Source organism: Rhipicephalus microplus, chromosome 5 (assembly GCF_043290135.1).
Source record: "Rhipicephalus microplus isolate Deutch F79 chromosome 5, USDA_Rmic, whole genome shotgun sequence".
Classification (NCBI taxonomy): Eukaryota; Metazoa; Arthropoda; class Arachnida; order Ixodida; family Ixodidae; genus Rhipicephalus; species Rhipicephalus microplus.
In genome coordinates, this window is record NC_134704.1 from 153,041,646 (window position 1) to 153,058,558 (window position 16,913).

The following is a 16,913-nucleotide window of genomic DNA, read 5'->3' on the forward strand; positions in this document are numbered from 1 at the left end:
ATAGTCAGCGAAGGGGACCCACAAAGGCCTGTTTTTGGTACTCTCCTGTTCTATCCTTAATGATTATTTACCATTGCAAGTTTCCTGTAAGAATAGCATGTCGCGTGAAAATTGTGTAACTACCTTATTGTTGCTAATTGTCAAGACCAATACATGCATCGGAGCTACCTTAACAGTATACTCATTCGGTATACTCGACAACACGTAAATGTAAACTCCTCTCCTTCTCTCGTCTTCGCAATCCCCCTCGCTTCACTACCCTGTTTAAAATAAATGTAATAATTAACTAACTCATACAAATTGAGGAATAATCCTGTTTTCTATTTCATCATCGTTTACCCATATTGCTTACATTATTTAGCATAGAACTAAAGACTCGCCTTTCTAAACCGTCGTCTCTGCCTTCAATTGTTCAATTGTTCGCACATAAATCGCCTATAAGACCAAACTAGAATACGCGTCTGTTACCTGGAGCCCGCACCAAGCATACCTAATCAAAGCATTGGAAGCCATTCAAAATCAGGTCACGTGATTCATTCATCCTTCATATTTATACGACATCAGCTGAATCTGGACTAATATTTCTTCCTTATCTTCGCTGCGTAGCTACCTTCACTCTATATCCTGAGTTATTTTATTCTTCTCTCAACAAATCGCTTAGATCGCAGCAGCACCGCACAGTTCACACCGCACCATTCATCCACTTCAAGTTGAGCGCGCGTCATCGCATACCATTACGTTTTCTGTTTTATTATTCCTCATATCAGCTTTAGACGATGATGGCCTGCCCTATGACGTTGTCAACATCACCTCGTCATCTACGTTTCAAGGACTCATCACTAATCATCTGCAGTGTTAATCAAATCATCGCTGTCTAACTTTTACTTGTAATTCTTTTCCCTTATGTAACAGCCACTGAATGGGGGCCTTTAAGGTAGCAAGACTGAATTGAACTTAATATCAAGCCGGGTTATTCATAAGCAAAGAAAAACAGTCGATATTTGGTATTTCTACTGCATCAATAAAAAGGCAGAAAGCATAATATTTAAAGTAATTACAGTAAATTAACTGATACTGTAAGGGTCGACTTCAATTAAAAAGAACATGAACTAGAAATACAAAAGGAGTAGATCGTGACACAGTGGTCATAGGAGACTAGTCATATATGCGCTATTTTATTTACTTCGTTGTCAGTTTTTTTTCTGCATTGTGCATAGCTGATAGTAGGTAAATATATTGGTAACGTTGCACTCACGAGTCAAGCAGTATGAGAGGCTCTGTTCCGCACTGAACTACCGAGAACAAGCAGCATTCAAATAAGATTGAAGTTCAGGGAAGTACGGAGGCATGAATCGATAAAAAATTATTAAAGATGGGCTCTCAGAGCAGTAAATGTTCCAACATATTTTTTTGCTTAAAGGAGCCTTGTTTCCAACGCCACAAAAAGTGATCTTGTCAAAACTTCAGTTACAACGGTAACTTTTCCAGTAATGTTTCATAACGAACAACGATGCTCTTTCAAAGTTGTTGACAACACCTAAACGTTTTATAAGGAGCAAAAGTATCATTATTAATGACCAATTTCCGGTAATGGCAAGAGTGCGGCATGATAATAACAAAAGTGTGGCTCAGCCGAAGGTTCACTCACAATTGCGAATTGCCGTACTTGGTGTTAAAGAGCTGATTGGCTCTCCTGCAGTGTGCCGAAAAGTCACACTTCTCAATGCGAACTGTTCAAATTTTCATACAAATAAACTTATTAAATCATTTCTTAGAGTTTATTATTTGAAACAAAAATATGATTGTGAGAGACGCCGTAGTAGAGGGGTCCGGAAAGTTCGACTACCTGGGGTTCTCTAACGTGCACCTAAACCTACGCACACGGGCCTCAAGCATTAAATGATGTGAATAGAAGTTCGCCTTAGCACCCACCATGAGCACGTGGTCGTATACAGGGCTCGGTTAAGGTGGTTAGGCATAAGGTGATAGGTATTTACAGATGTATACACAAGAACACAGTGAGGTCACTGCGTGCGGTCATATTTAAAATGCGCGCCACGCCGTCTGTTGAAATCGTGACGAAGCAACACCCTACACTGCCACCTGAGAAGACGCTTCACAAATAAAGCGTGAAAATTCAGAACCTGAGGGCGACAGTTATAAGCATGTTTCGCGTTTTTTCTCTCCTAGCATTTTGTGTTATCGTGCATCTAGAAACGTCGAGAAGACTTTTCTCGGCATTCTGCAATGCCTACAGCACATGCTTTCTGCACTGATGAAGCAGCTTTATGAAGCATATGTACTATTGCGATCGAAAGACATGCAAATAGCGGAAAGCGTTGTTTTCAACTCAGTCGAACTGCCGCTTGCCATGACTGTCGCAAAGTAGAATTTGTAGGTAGAAGCCCGCATCAACGTAGCGGTGGACTGCAGCTCTGGCTTACGCGTATGCACCGCATGTGTTTACCATTTCTCAATCATGCCTGGCTCTCGAAACACACAAGGTGTGGGAATGTGCCAGCCAGAGCAAGATTTCATAGTGTAATGACGACACTGGCTAAAAGCACAGATTCGCCTTGCGACATCGACGTTTCTTTGCATCGCAACGGTACGCCGTTACATTCATTCTAAATGGGTGGGGCGCTTGCATCCACGCGTGTGCCATACTTTATCCTAATATTGGCATTCGGCCTGCGAAAAGTTGGGGAATAATTTGGTAGCGCATACTACAGGCATAATGCACCGAAATTGTTGTTGTAACGACGTACAACTTGAGTCGCGTTTGAATAAGCGCAATAGGTATACTTGATCGTACTCTTCTACTGAGTCGAGTTTGTCTTCTTGACTGCAATTATCCACTGGCGGCGGTGCTCAGCGTTTTTCGTTGCATTTTGTAATCTGTGCAATCTTAAAACACTGCACCGGCACAATGCCCTCGCTGTATTGTGATCGCACAGGCAGTGACAGGTGAAATGTACTTCTTATGCTGCCTTCTTTCGCATCTAAAAGCGTGTAGGTGATATCGGCGTGTTTTGGTAGGCACTTTCTAAATTCGGAGCATTTCTTAGCAAAGTTCGCCGAGTTTGATCATATCTGTCTGTCTGTCTGTCTGTCTGTCTGTCTGTCTGTCTGTCTGTCTGTCTGTCTGTCTGTCTATCTATCTATCTATCTATCTATCTATCTATCTATCTATCTATCTATCTATCTATCTATCTATCTATCTATCTATCTATCTATCTATCTATCTATCTATCTATCTATCTATCTATCTATCTATCTATCTATCTATCTATCTATCTATCTATCTATCTATCTATCTATCTATCTATCTATCTATCTATCTATCTATCTATCTATCTATCTATCTATCTATCTATCTATAGAGAAGCCTAGGACGTTTAGCTCTCCTGGTCGTTTTTGCATACAAGGATTTATACTGAAATTAGTATGGCATAACAAGACTCCATGACTAGCATGACTAGTCATGAGATGAAAATCATAGCATGTATGTCATGAATGTTTTGATTTGCATGTCGTGGTCTTGCTGTTTCTGCGATGATTTCCTTCATATGACATATCACAAAACTGGTATGGTATGACATGACTGCAGGGTGAACATAAGTGACAGGCCATCACGTAGAAATCGATGCATGGGTGTCATGTAAGAACATGACTACATGACAAGCTCATGATGCGCCCGAGGTTATTCCGCTAGCTTCACATACACTGAATTGGGAATTATGTAAGACGTTAGTGAATTACGAAGGCATATGACTGGTGCAAACATTACAATTATAACATGCCTGTCATGTAAAGCATGACTACATGCTGTGCTCATAATGCTCTCGCGGCCATTTCACTGGCTACACATATACAAAATTTGATATTACGTGACCTTTAGAGATGACGAAAAGAAATGACACGTCCAAACATGATAACTACATGCGTGTCACATAAAACATAACTACATGGTACGCTCATATCGTGCTTGCGGCCGTTTCACTTGCTAAATACGAACATTTATATTACGTGACGTGAATGAATGACGAGCACAAATGGTAGGCGCAAACATCATAATCGTGACATGGAAGTCAAGTAGGAAATAACTAACTTCCGCTCGTAACGTTGTGCAAAATTCAATTGAAGTGACAAATCGACCGTCCTCATTCGTGTTTCGCATATCGTCGATTCACACTGTAAGTGGGATCGAGCAATTTTTTTACGCGTAAAGCACAAGAGACGTCAATTGTCACGTTAACTTTGCGGCACAGTTATGGCAGTTTGATACAAGAGGGCCGTCTGCGTGTGAGAGTATGCGCTGGCCGTCTAGGCACCTGGGTGCGAGATAGGCGTGCTGTGGTATAAAGTATGTTCCATTCCTGTGCATGGGCTAAATTTAAGAATGAGTATGGAGCCCTAAAGAGCGGGTTTGCTTGCTGCTCGTTCATCATCGTTCCGGCCTGAGGCACTAGGCGCGTCATATTGTGGTGCAGCACAAGATTTTGTTATGGGTAGTATTTATTTAAGGGTCATGAGTCCATAGATTAGCGGGATAACAGTGCGGAGGGCGCACAGAATACCATTCAACAGGGCAACCTTTACTGAGCCCCACACGATCATCGTCGCTGTCGTGTTTCATTCAGTCGCATTTCAGCGGCTTCCCTGGAGAGGTATTTCGACACCCCTGACATTACCCCGGCCTTTAGAGCACCGCCTTGGTGCCACCTATGACTAAAGAGCGGGTCAACACTGTAAGCTTTCAGACGAGAGACGTGCACTATGTCGGTTCTAAGAGTAGTAGTTGACGATGTCGCTGATTTGGTTGTCAGAGAAATCTCAAAAGCGACAAGTGTCACGTCACGCTCTACTTCGTAGGGCCCAGCGTATCACAATAGAAGCTTCTCGCTGAGGCGAATGCGATGAGATAAAATCTATAGTGGCACAGGAGGGAAATCAGCGTTCCTGTCTCAGCCATCATACAGGGTCTTTTGTGTAGCCTGGGACAGTGAGAGCTGAGTGCAGGCTACCGTGCATGTGTTGAGAACTCGGGTGATCGCATCTTTAGCGTATGAAGTTCGCAATGTGGGTCAAATGAAAGCAGAGTATCAAATGGTAACAAATAATCCCACCCAAAGAGAAGACAAAAGAGTGAGCAGGCGGCAGTTTCGTGGCGCGATGAATATAGACAAAGGTGACGAATGTGAGGGCAATGTCCCAGTCGGTGTGGTTGCCGCTAACGTACATAGAGAGTATGTCTGTCAGTGTATGGTTGAATCGTTCGGTCAGATTGTTGGTCTGGGGAAGATAAATTGTGCTTAAGTTATGACGAGTAGCACAAGATCACAGTAGGTCGTCCACCACTCGAAAGAGGAAGCAGCGACCTTTGTCTGTGAGTAGGCGAGAAGGAGCACCATGCTAAAAAATGACGTCGTATAGAAGAACATTGGCCACATCGGTCGCGCAAGTGGCCGGTAGCACTGAAATGATTGTATACCGCGTGGCATGATCTGTGGCTACTGCCACCCATTTGTTTCCAATTGCCGAAGTTGGAAAAGGACTAAGAAAGTTCAATACTATTTGATGAAAGAGCCTACTAGCTGGGACTTTGATAAGCAGGAAGTGACCGGCACGGAAAGTCATAGGTTTCTTTCGGCTTTGGCAGAGCTCGCAAGCTGCAACGTAGCGGTGAACAAAGTGGTACATGCCTTTCAGAAAAAAAAACCGTCGTCGAACACGGCCGTATGTGCGGGTAACGCCTAAGTGTCCTGAGGTTGGGGTATCGTGGAGTTCCTAAAGGACGTTTTTGCGCAGATGATGTGGAGCGACGGGGAAAAGTTTCGCGCCCTCAGGGTCTAAAGTATGGTGATACAGAACGTTGTCTTGCAGCAAGAAATTCTGAGCGAAGGGTGGAAATTGCCGGCTTGAAGGTGGTCACTGATAAGGAGTAGTGATGGTTCTCGCCGTTGTTCATTGTGCAGAAAGTCTATGATGACAAAAATACATGTGTCGGGTTCAGTGGAGTCGAGCGGTTCAACTGGGTCATGGGGTAAACAGTCAGCATCGCTGTGCAACTCTCTAGATTTGCACACCACCAAGAACGTGCACTCGGTCAGCCGTACTACCCAACGACCGAGTCTTCCAGCAGAGTCCTTCAGTGTTGACAGCCAGCACAGCGCATGATGATCTGTGATGACCACGAACGGGCGCACCTAGAGGTACGGACAAAATTTCGTGACGACTCAGACGAGAGCTAAACATTCCCGCTTGGTAATGGAAAAATTCCTTTCAGACTGTGAGAGAAGTCAGCTGGCATATATCATCACTCGGCTTGTACCACTCTGTACTTGAACAAGTATAGCCCTAATGCCATGGCCGCTTGCGTCAGTGCAAATTTCTGCTCGGGAAGAGGGGTAAAAGTGGGCTAGCGCTGGTGGTGAAGTGAGAGCTGAAATTATTGATGCTAAATAATGTGCTTTTCCCGCAGACCAAGAAAAAGCCACGCCATTTTTGAGGAGATCCATGAAGGCTTAAGCAATATCTGCAACATTGGCGACAATGCGGTGAAAGTATGAGCAGAGCCCCAAGAAGCTGAGGACTTCTTTTGTAGAACGCGAGACGGAGAACTGACGAACAGTGGAGATTTCATCGGGGTCGGGTGGGACTCTAGTAGCATCGAAAAGGTGGCCAAGTAGCTAAATTTTACGGCGCCCGAAACTGCACTGAGAAGAATTCAGCTGGAGGCCAGCACGACGAAATACGTCAAGAATGGCCGACAGAAGCGGGAGGTGGCTTTCAAATGCGCACGAGAGCTCAATGACGTCATCCAGATAGCAAAAGCAAGTTGACCATTTAAAACCGCGTAGCAGCGAGTCCATCATGCGTTTGAAAGTTGCTGGAGCATTACACAACCCAAACGGCATGACCTTAAAATGGTATAGGCCATCGGGTGTGATGATTGCTGTCTTCTCGCGGTCGTGGTCATCTAGTGAAATTTTCCAGTATACGAATAAAAGAGTTAGGGATGAAAAATACTTGGCACCATGAAGGTAGCCGTGTGCGTCGTCGAGGGCTCTTTAGTCCGTAGGAGAGCGGGATCACAGTGCACATGGCGCGCAGAGTCCAGCCAACAGGGCAACCCAGACGTAGCCTCACAATACCAACGTTGTAGTCTTCTTTCATTTAGTGCCATTCAGCAGCTCCTCTGGAGAGGTATTTCCACACACATAACAATATATTTCCCAAACTTTCATTGTCAGTTAGGCCAGACTACCTGTTATAAAAAAGTGGCATGCCGACTGTGTGCCGTTGTCTGAATTGCAGGTCAGGTTATTCATTTTCCAGTGTAGTTTCAGAAAAATAAATGACTTCTTCTAAATAGGTGACGCGCGTGCCTAGTTTTTTTTCGTTATACTGATACTAGTGTTATAGTATATACGCTACTCAGGAAACATATATAAGACCTCAATGAATAAACTTCATTAAAAGTTCAAGAGTTTCCTGCGGGGCAGGCGGGGGAAGCGAGATTAACCCCTGTCCCTGCCCACTTTTCGTTGATGATGGTGGTGGTTCCTCAGATTGCCGTTGAACTCATTGAAGCCGCGTGACATTTTCAGCTTGCCGGATGGCCCAAAGCTGGTCGCCCAGCTCGTCGCTGGTCAGTGTCCCCTCTCAGCGGCAGCTACGCTGACTTAGCTGATCCGCAGCAGTCGTTTTTGTTTTGTTTGTGGAAACAAAACACTTTCGCCAAAACTAGGCTAAACCAAAATATGAAAGCTTGTCATTCTTCATTTTTTAAAGAGCGTGATGTAACCTTGCTGTTCATGCTACGATAAAAGTTTTGCCACCTAGTAAACATCTATTATCTTTTTTACGACTGTGCTGTAGCTATAGTGTTATTTTCACGATAACCTAGTTTAGCATTGCGTGACTATTTGAAATTTGGAGTTTTCATGATGAAATACAGTCGTACAGCTCACACAGCCTTCGAGGATTGTTCAGGTACGGATAGCGTTCACACTGCTGGGAGGCTCTTCACAGAAACAATAGTTAACATTATTTCATTTATACATGCGTACATTTCCAAAAGAAGAACATAAGCTGGGTATGATGAATAAAAGAAGTTGCTTTGCTATGTTCTATTCGTGGTGAAACTTATACAGAATAAAACCTTCATGCAAAGGACATTTTCTAGCTTTCGTGCCGACATATCACCCAACTATAACTTATTATATATAGGATAATATAGCGTTTAGCTTAATAAATATAGCAGACTTAGCCAATCAACGTTTTTCTCGTTTCGTAACGTAAGCTAGATTTACGCTGATCTGCGGAAATAAATGTTTATGACATGTAAGATATATCACACTATGCTCATCAGTGTTTTACATTCTTATCTTTTCATGATAGGACCGTGGCCTCCAATGCCGAAGGTTTTAAAATATTATGATTCAAGACATCACTGCGGAGTGTTTTTGCTACAAGTTGCTGGTAACTGTTTCACACATTCACAAACATTTTTGCTCGACTTACTTTTGAAGCATGTAGTTTTAAGGTTAGCATACTTGGCAGTTCAAAAAGAGTGGTAATCATCAAAGCAGTGAAGTGTTTGGTGTGTTAAGACTGGGTGGGGTCTTCTCTTCTGGCAACATTCCTGTCATGAATATGTGTATTTCATTTCACGCTTTGTGCACGACATATATATTTTGCTCGGGCGTCTCGGTGAACTATAGCGTGCTTTCCCTAAGAATAGATTGCTGCCATCATAGCTTCGTTTGCCACAAAAACATACAAGTGCTTAAGAGAATGAAAAGTGCAAAAAACGAGAGCATGCAGTAGACAGAATGGCACCACTGTATGCTTCTTTTTTCAGGTTGTGTGACGGCGTTCACTGCATGCGGGTTGGGAAGCTATCTTTCGCGTGGTCACGTGTAGTCTCATAAAAGTTACAGATGCAGGCTCTGCTATTCACTACCAGTGCCCACAATTGTTGACATGAAGTTTAAAAAATAAACATCCCACAATATTAAAAATCCAAGTGCCATTTAAAACTCGTGGCGTTGTTGCCAAGAGAATTCGTTACCCGTTTTGCAAAAGCGAGCTGCAAATATCATCCTTAGCAGCTCTAGGAAACTGGTGCACAAATAATACCTCGTGAGGTTGCTTCGTCAAGACAGCTTTAAGTTTAGTTGTTAATATTGTGAGGGAGACAAGCGAATCACCCTTTATTCTCTTTACACATCTTCACTTGTGCAGCCACGGCCACGTCTGTGCAGAGCACGCGAGGACGTGGTTTTTGCTCTGAGGGGCAAAACCTCAAGGAAGTTCCGGGCTCTGAAGTGCTGTATCAAAATCATGTGCGGCCTAGCTGTCAGGCTGACTACATCAGAGCCCGAAACTTCCGCTACGTTGCGCCCCGCGGAGTGAAAACCAGCTTCTCGGGCGCTTTACACAAATGTAGCCGTGGCTGTAGCTTCGTCATCTGTACATATCATCAATGCTATTTAGCTCCAGCATTGGTGAATAAACCGTATCCTCATAGCTAGTGTAGGTGCAACATTATTAAAGGCATCAACACAGCTGCCTTTAGCAGCATCGCCAAGCAAAATCCTACTACCACCGAGGACATGATAACCACTTGTCAGCGACTTGATGAGCTTTCGCATCTTCGCCTCTGCTACGATGTTAACGAGATTTGTCAGCCTGTTGCCTTCATCTTACGTGCGTTTATTCACGACATCGTTCATGAATACCTTCAGTGGCGCTGCTCTTCCCATGTTGCAGAAATTACTTTTATTTTTGTACAAAATGGCTTACAAGACAACACTAGGCTAATACGTCCGCATCGCACACGACGTGTTCAAACGATCCCTGCGTGCGCCAGATGACAACCTATGTCAAAGTCGGGGCACTCTCTGCAGCAACCACCGTTCCTGTGCTTACACCATGAGACCATGCGCCTTTGGCTGTGACTACCTGCGCGTGCACTGCTTTACTACACCTCTCAGCGCCTTTCTCGACCTAGTTGTTATTACCGTTGCTACTGGGGGCACATAGCCCGGTTTGTTGAAGGTGTCAACAGGACGAGAAAGGGGCCTACGCTCTCAAGCAACATCCAGGATTTCGGTCCGAACATGACCTGCCAACGACCACCCTACCACTCTTTCTATCCCCGTTAAACCTCTACATTATGCCATACTTACATGCTTAATTCACACGGTTCTCGCTGCAGGCAACCTTCTCCAGGCCAACGTTCTGTGTTGCCTCTGCGATTTGCCTCCCATTTCTCGAACGCCGACTCGCAAAACTCGCCGATGCAGTTTTAAGAGGGGAAACTGCATCCTCCCGACAGCTGACGATTTCGTCACATCATCCATCGAACTTGGTAGTAGTGATTGTAGAAGGTGCACATTTTGAGGCTCTCGTAGATACTGGTGCTGCCAGTGATCTTTGTTCCCGCCTTCGAAAAATGACCACGCTTTACTGCGGCCCACATCTCTGTGCGGCGACCAACACTATCATTCGTCCACGCACGCAGTGTGCCGTTTCTATCTGCATAGAAGGCATTCGTTCACACATCGTCTTTGCGGTATTTAATGAGTGCACCCACGAGCTCGTTTTGGGGTCGCATTTCTTGTCCTCTGCGTCCGCTTTCATAACTTGTCATCAGCACCTTCTATATCTGAATGCCACTGAATCTTCATCGTTTGAACACCAAGGGCGCATCTGTCTGGCCACCATGTCAGCTAATGTACTTCAACCATCCAATGAAAAGGTCATAAGCGTTAATTCCAGCAAGATTGTGGATGGCGACGTATTTATTGTACCTCACGACAATACCCTACGTAGATGCATTGTATTCACACCCGGGCTTATTCGCTTCTCCGATGGGTCTGGCTACCTCACCACTTTAAATTGAATCCCCAAATATTTACTGGTACACCCCGTGGTTCAACAGTCACTTCCGCGATCGACGTTAAGCCAGTTGCGATTGTTGCGCTTTCGAGCAGCAAGCATGACGATATATCAAAGTCAACATAACCGCCACTTATTGTCTCCTCTTCTACACGTTTGTTGGCAACCATTAGCGCTGACCTAACACCAATAAAGATAGCAGCGGAAGGAAACCACTTGCAAGCAGTGATGCGCATCGGCATTTATGAATGTGCCTTCAAGTATTCCAGCTTTATCGCTAGCAGCCACGTAAGTTCAAGAAGGATCTGCAATTTTCACGCTATGTTCGTATTCTTGGCAGCACTATGCACTCTGACGGTGGCACTTGTAGAACACTTAGTCGCAGTTTGCGCCCACCGCAGCGGACAGTTTGTGTGGGCGTAAGCCGAATGCGGCAAGAGCGAAAAGAATTGATTGATTGATATGTAAGGTTTAACGTCCAAAAACCACCATATGATTATGAGAGATGCCGTAGTGGAGGGCTCCAAAAATTTTTACCACCTGGGGTTCTTTAACGTGCACTCAAATATGAGCACATGGGCCTACAACGATTCCGCCTCCATCGGAAATACAGCCACCGCATCTGGGATTTGATCCCGCGAGCTGCAGGTCATCATACGAGCACCTTAGCCACTAAACCACCGCGGCGGGGCAGAGCGAAAAGGAATGTACGTGGCAATGCCCCCCTCTGAAAAAGCATCGTCCTGACGCCTAAAGCACAGAACGGGGGGGATGCATGCAACAATAAATAACAGCAAGGCAATAAAGTACAGTAAAAAACAAGCATAATCAGGAACGTACAATAACAAATTAAATGAGTACAGTTCTCATGTTCGCTAACACCTTGGATACTGGCTAACAGGAGTGGCTAGCAGTCGTATTAGCCAGTCCCGACTGGCTAACACGACTCATGACCTTTTCTTGTCTCTCAGTTCTCTGCAGAAGAACGGCGCCGAATACTACACTGCTTGCGTCTAAGTGTATTTCTGTTTCGGGGAATTGATCAAAATAGGCTTTAGCGGAGGCGTCTGCAGGTGTCGTTTTAGTTCCTGAAATGGTTCCTCCTGTGGCATTTACCACTTTAACTAAGGTTGGTGAGGGGCTCGTCGATGCGGGCGATGTTTTGCACCAATTACCTGCAATAGGCGCAGAGGCAGAGAAATCGACTCATGACCTTCTTATGGGAGGGTGGTGGGAATCTAGCGATGGTGGTTGTCTTCGGTAGGCTGGCGCGTACCCGGGATCTGCTTATCACGCGGCTTAAAAATAAAAGCTTCTCTTACACGCAGCGGCACTTGTATAGCTTCACGATGAGTTCAGAGATCTTGATTGCTTGAAGTACAGCTGTTAGGTGCTGGAGGTCTTGGTCGAAGTGTGAGGAAAACACAACGACGTAGAAGTACACAAGGCAAGTCTGCCACTTCAAGCCGGCCACTACAGCTTTCATTATGCGATGAAAGGTCGTGGAGGTCGAGAAAAGACCAAAAGCATGATCTTGAACTAAAAGAGGCTGCCTGGTGTTATAAAGGTGGCATTCTATGGCCTCTCTTGTCAAATTCTATTCGCCATTGGCCGGACTTCAGCTTCATCGCCAAAAATTGCCTCGCGTTGTAGAGTTGACCGATGGTGTCGTCTATTCGTGGGATAAAATACACGTTCTTCTTCATGATTTTATTCAGGAACGATAATCTACACAGAAAATTTAGTTTGCATACTTTTTCACTAACAACACAGGTGATGACCGCGGACTCTTGGAAGGCTGGAGGGTGGTATTCGGTACATGGACCACAATGCACTTCCACCAGATCTCAAGTGGTTGTGATGCTCACGAAGGCAGTGGACTGTATTTAAAAGATGAAACTGTTGGTTTGGCCGGCCATGTGGGTGTAAACGGAAAGTCAAATTATAGAAAACCACTGGCACTGCTAACGACGAACAGTGTCGACCCCCAATCATCTGACCATCGGTGCTGAGTGTCAGCAGTTACACATATGCCGTAAAATGTTTCAGCATTGCTGCTAGTGGCCAGGGTAGTTTCAAAAGAATCTGTAATGTTCGAGTTGTGCGTGTGACAAAGCAATGTACTACCATGGTGAAGCTTTCATAACACTTAGTTACTGTTTACGCTGACCGCCACCAAGAGTCATTGTGGGTGTAAATCCGCAATGGAATAACGGGAAGGTGCGGTCTGCATCGGCTTCCAGATTAAATATCCGTCGCGCGCTGTTTCACTGGCCACGTTTTTAGAGCTAAGGGCATGCTTTTTCTTTTGATTGTGTTGCAGCCCAATCGCTCGCGCATTTATGGTTGGTTGTGCAGCGGTCAGTTGCTCGAGTTTGAGCACCATAGAGAAAAATATCTTGAGATTTTCGCGCCATGGAGACAGAAAATTGAAGTTGGTTTTGTGGTAATAAGGGCAGCCACAGTGAATGGTAAAGACATTGGTTGTTTAACGTCAGGTGGGTTATATATTGTCGCGAAGAGTCACAAGTACTGGGGGATTTATTGAACGACCGGGTAGCTAGCCCTAGGACGATGCGTCAGTCGTGGCTGGCTCTCGAGCAGAGATGAAGACACGCGATCTTCTTTTTCCTCCAGAGTGAGAGCCGCTCTTGCTGTCGACCCACTACGTGCTGGTGGCATTATCCCCCCTTCCGAAAAGAAAAAAAAACAAGTCCCAAAAAGAGGAAAGAAAAGTACATATCATCACCGCGTAGCTACAACATAGGCACGTGAAAAATACATTGGAAATTCGGATAAAGTGAAAGTAAAGATTGAAGGGCATGCCAAAATAAGAAACGTCAATGAACGAGAAAGCAAGTTCACACAAATAAAAAAAACACAAAGGATGCTGTACGGTAAAGGAAAAGTTACGAGCAACGCGCAATAAATGGTTTCATGCGCAACACATGAACGACGTCCGGCCTCAGCCGTGCCCTACTCCGTGCATGGGGTGCTGAGTCCGGAACCACTTAGTAGTTCACGTCACTGACGCGGCGTAACACTTTATATGGGCCAAAGTACCAGCTCAGCAACTTTTCACTAAGGCCACGGCGGTGGACGGGTGTCCACACCCAAGCTTGATCTCCGGGGCTGTAAAACACTTCTCTGTGGCGGGTATTATAGCGTCGTGCGTCTGCCTGCTGTTGCTGGCCGATGTGCAGTCGCGCGAGCTGCCGGGCTTCCTCAGCACGCTCGGCGAATTCTTCGGCGTCAGTTGCCAACTCGTCTTCGTCTTGACACGGTATACCATGGAGTCTAGCATGGTCTGCACTTCGCGGCCGTAGAGAAGCCGAAATGGCGTGAATCGCGTGGTCTCTTGCACGGCGGTATTATACGCGAAGGTCACGTAAGGTAAGATCCGGTCCCATGTTTTGTGCTGTACGTCGATGTACATTGAGATCATGTCTGCGAGGGTCTTATTCAGTCGCTCGGTAAGTCCGTTGGTTTGCGGGTGGTACGCAGTTGTCCTTCGGTGTCTGGTGTTGCTCAGTTTGAAAACTTCGTCCGTAAGCTGCGCCGCGATTGCCGTCCCTCTGTCCGTTATTACACTGGAAGGAGCACCGTCTCGTAACACGATGTGGCGCATGAAAAATTGTGCTACCTCAGAAGCTGTGGCTCGTGGGATTGCCTGCGTCTGAGCGTAGCGTGTCAAATAGTCGGTCGCGACGATCACCCCTTTGTTGCTGTCCGCAGACAGGGGAAATGGCCCGAGAATGTCCATACCGACTTGGTCGAATGGCGTGCAAGGTGCTTCAATGGGCTGAAGCAAACCAGCTGGCTTAACAGATGGTTGCTTTCGGCGCTGACATTCCCGACAGCTCTTGACGTACTTCTAGGCGCTTGCCGAAAGTCCTGGCCAATAGTACCTCTCACTTACTCTGGCAAGTGTCCGTGAGTAGCCCAGATGACCGGATGTGGGTTCGTCATGGCAAGCGAAGAGGACGTCGTCTCGCATGTCTCGAGGAACCACCAGGAGGTAGGCAAGGTTGTTCGAACGAGCGTTCTTCTTGTACAGCACACCATCTCGAAGGCAGAACGATGGCAACGAGCGGAATAAATGACGTGGTATGATTGTGTCTTGGCCCTCTAAATGATCGATGATCGGACGAATCTCTGCGTCATTCTGCTGCCATTTACTCAAGTCTGATGAGCTAATGGCGCCCAGAAAGCCTTCGTCTTCCTCTGCTTCCTGACTGACGACAAGAAGGGGTGCGCATGACAGTGTGTCAGCGTCTTCATGCTTACGGCCGGACTTATGCACGATGGTGACGTCAAATTCCTGCAGCCGCAAGCTCCACCGTGCTAGCCGTCCTGAAGGGTCGCGCAGGCTTGCCAACCAGCAGAAGGCGTGGTGGTCCGTCACTATCTTGAAGGGACGACCATAAAGGTACGGGCGGAACTTTGTTGTTGCCCACACGACTGCGAGGCACTCTTTCTCCCTAGTGGAATAATTCGCCTCGGCACGGGATAGAGAGCGGCTGGCGTAGGCTATCACTCTTTCGATGTCCTCTTGACGCTGAACGAGCACTGCACCGAGCCAAATGTTACTAGCGTCGGTATGGACCTCCGTGTCAGCATGATCGTCGAAATGAGCGAGAACGGGCGCTGATTGCATGCGCTGTCGCAGCTCATCAAAAGCTGCTTGTTGCTCGTTTTCCCAGACAAACGGCGTGTCGTCCCTTGTGAGACGAGTCAGAGGTTCTATCTGTGAAAAGCCATGAATGAATCGGCGATAGTAGGCGCACAAACCAAGGAAGCGCCAGACGGTTTTCTTATCGACAGGAGCTGGTAATTCGGCAACAGCGGCTAGCTTGTCCGGATCGGGACGGATTCTTTCGGCGCTAACTACATGTCCAAGAAATTTTAGTTCTTTATAGCCGAAGTGGCACTTCTGTGGTTTTAGTGTGAGGTCCGCCGATCGGATAGCCTCCAGCACGCTGCGCAGGTGGTGAAGGTGCTGCTCGAACGTGGTAGAGAAGACCACCACATCATCACGGTAGACAAGACAAGTCTGCAACTTCAACCCTGTGAGGACAGTGTCCATCATTCGCTGGAAAGTTGCCGGCGCTGAACACAAGCCGAAAGGGAGTACTCGAAATTGGTATAGGCCATCTGGAGTCACGAAGGCTGTCTTTTCGCGGTCTCGCTCATCTACCTCGATTTGCCAGTACCCGCTTTTGAGATCGAGAGAAGTAAAATAATGGGCACGACGAAGTCTATCTAGCGAGTTGTCGATACGCGGTATCGGGTACACATCCTTTTTTGGTCACGTTGTTAAGCTTTCGGTAATCGACGCAGAAGCGTAGCGACCCGTCCTTTTTTTTTGACAAGCACGACTGGAGATGACCACGGGCTGCTGGATGGTTCGATAACGCCATCGTCAAGCATCTCGCGAACTTACGTACGTATCGCTTCACGTTCTTTAGCCGACACGCGGTAGGGGTGCTGGTGTATTGGGCGTGCGTCCTCGTACGTTATGATCCTGTGTTGAGTGATGGACGTCTGGCGGATCTTTGAGCAACTTGCGAAGCAAGACCTGTACTCGAACAAGAGCGCTCGCAGCGCAGTCTGGTTATCGGTGGAAAGATCAGGATTGATGTTAATGTTGCTCATTGATGTGTCTGCGTTATCCACTATTTCTGACGTGAGACAGTTGGTTACGTTTGCTACTTCGTGGGCAAACGCTATCGAAGTGCCACGGAAAAGGTGTCGATGCTCGTTGCTAAAGTTGGTAACGAGCAATTCTGATCGGCCGTCACGAACGTGTATTACACTTCTCGCTACACATATGCCTTGCGGCAGGAGGTGTTCTAAATTTGTCTCGGCCACCACATCGCCATCGCTCAAACCACAGCATGTTACGTCGACTAGAACACTGGCTCGGGGAGGAAGCGTGACGCTCTGTTCAGAAATACGAAGTACGTCGACACGCATTCCGTCATCCTGCACGTTGATTGCTC

At 46.3% G+C, this 16,913-nt stretch overlaps 1 protein-coding gene across 2 annotated transcripts in view; it reads left to right on the forward strand.

Moving 5' to 3' along the window:
- Positions 1–16,913, forward strand: part of LOC119174158 (uncharacterized) — a 158,385-nt gene that overhangs the window by 127,542 nt on the left and 13,930 nt on the right. Inside the window, exon 4 of one of the 2 annotated variants that reach the window (XM_037424978.2) lies at positions 8,407–8,487. The exons of the other annotated variant lie outside the window; for it this stretch is intronic. Coding sequence (XP_037280875.1) covers positions 8,407–8,487 — 81 coding nt within the window. The remainder of the gene's footprint in view (positions 1–8,406; positions 8,488–16,913) is intronic. 2 annotated transcript variants of the gene reach the window in all.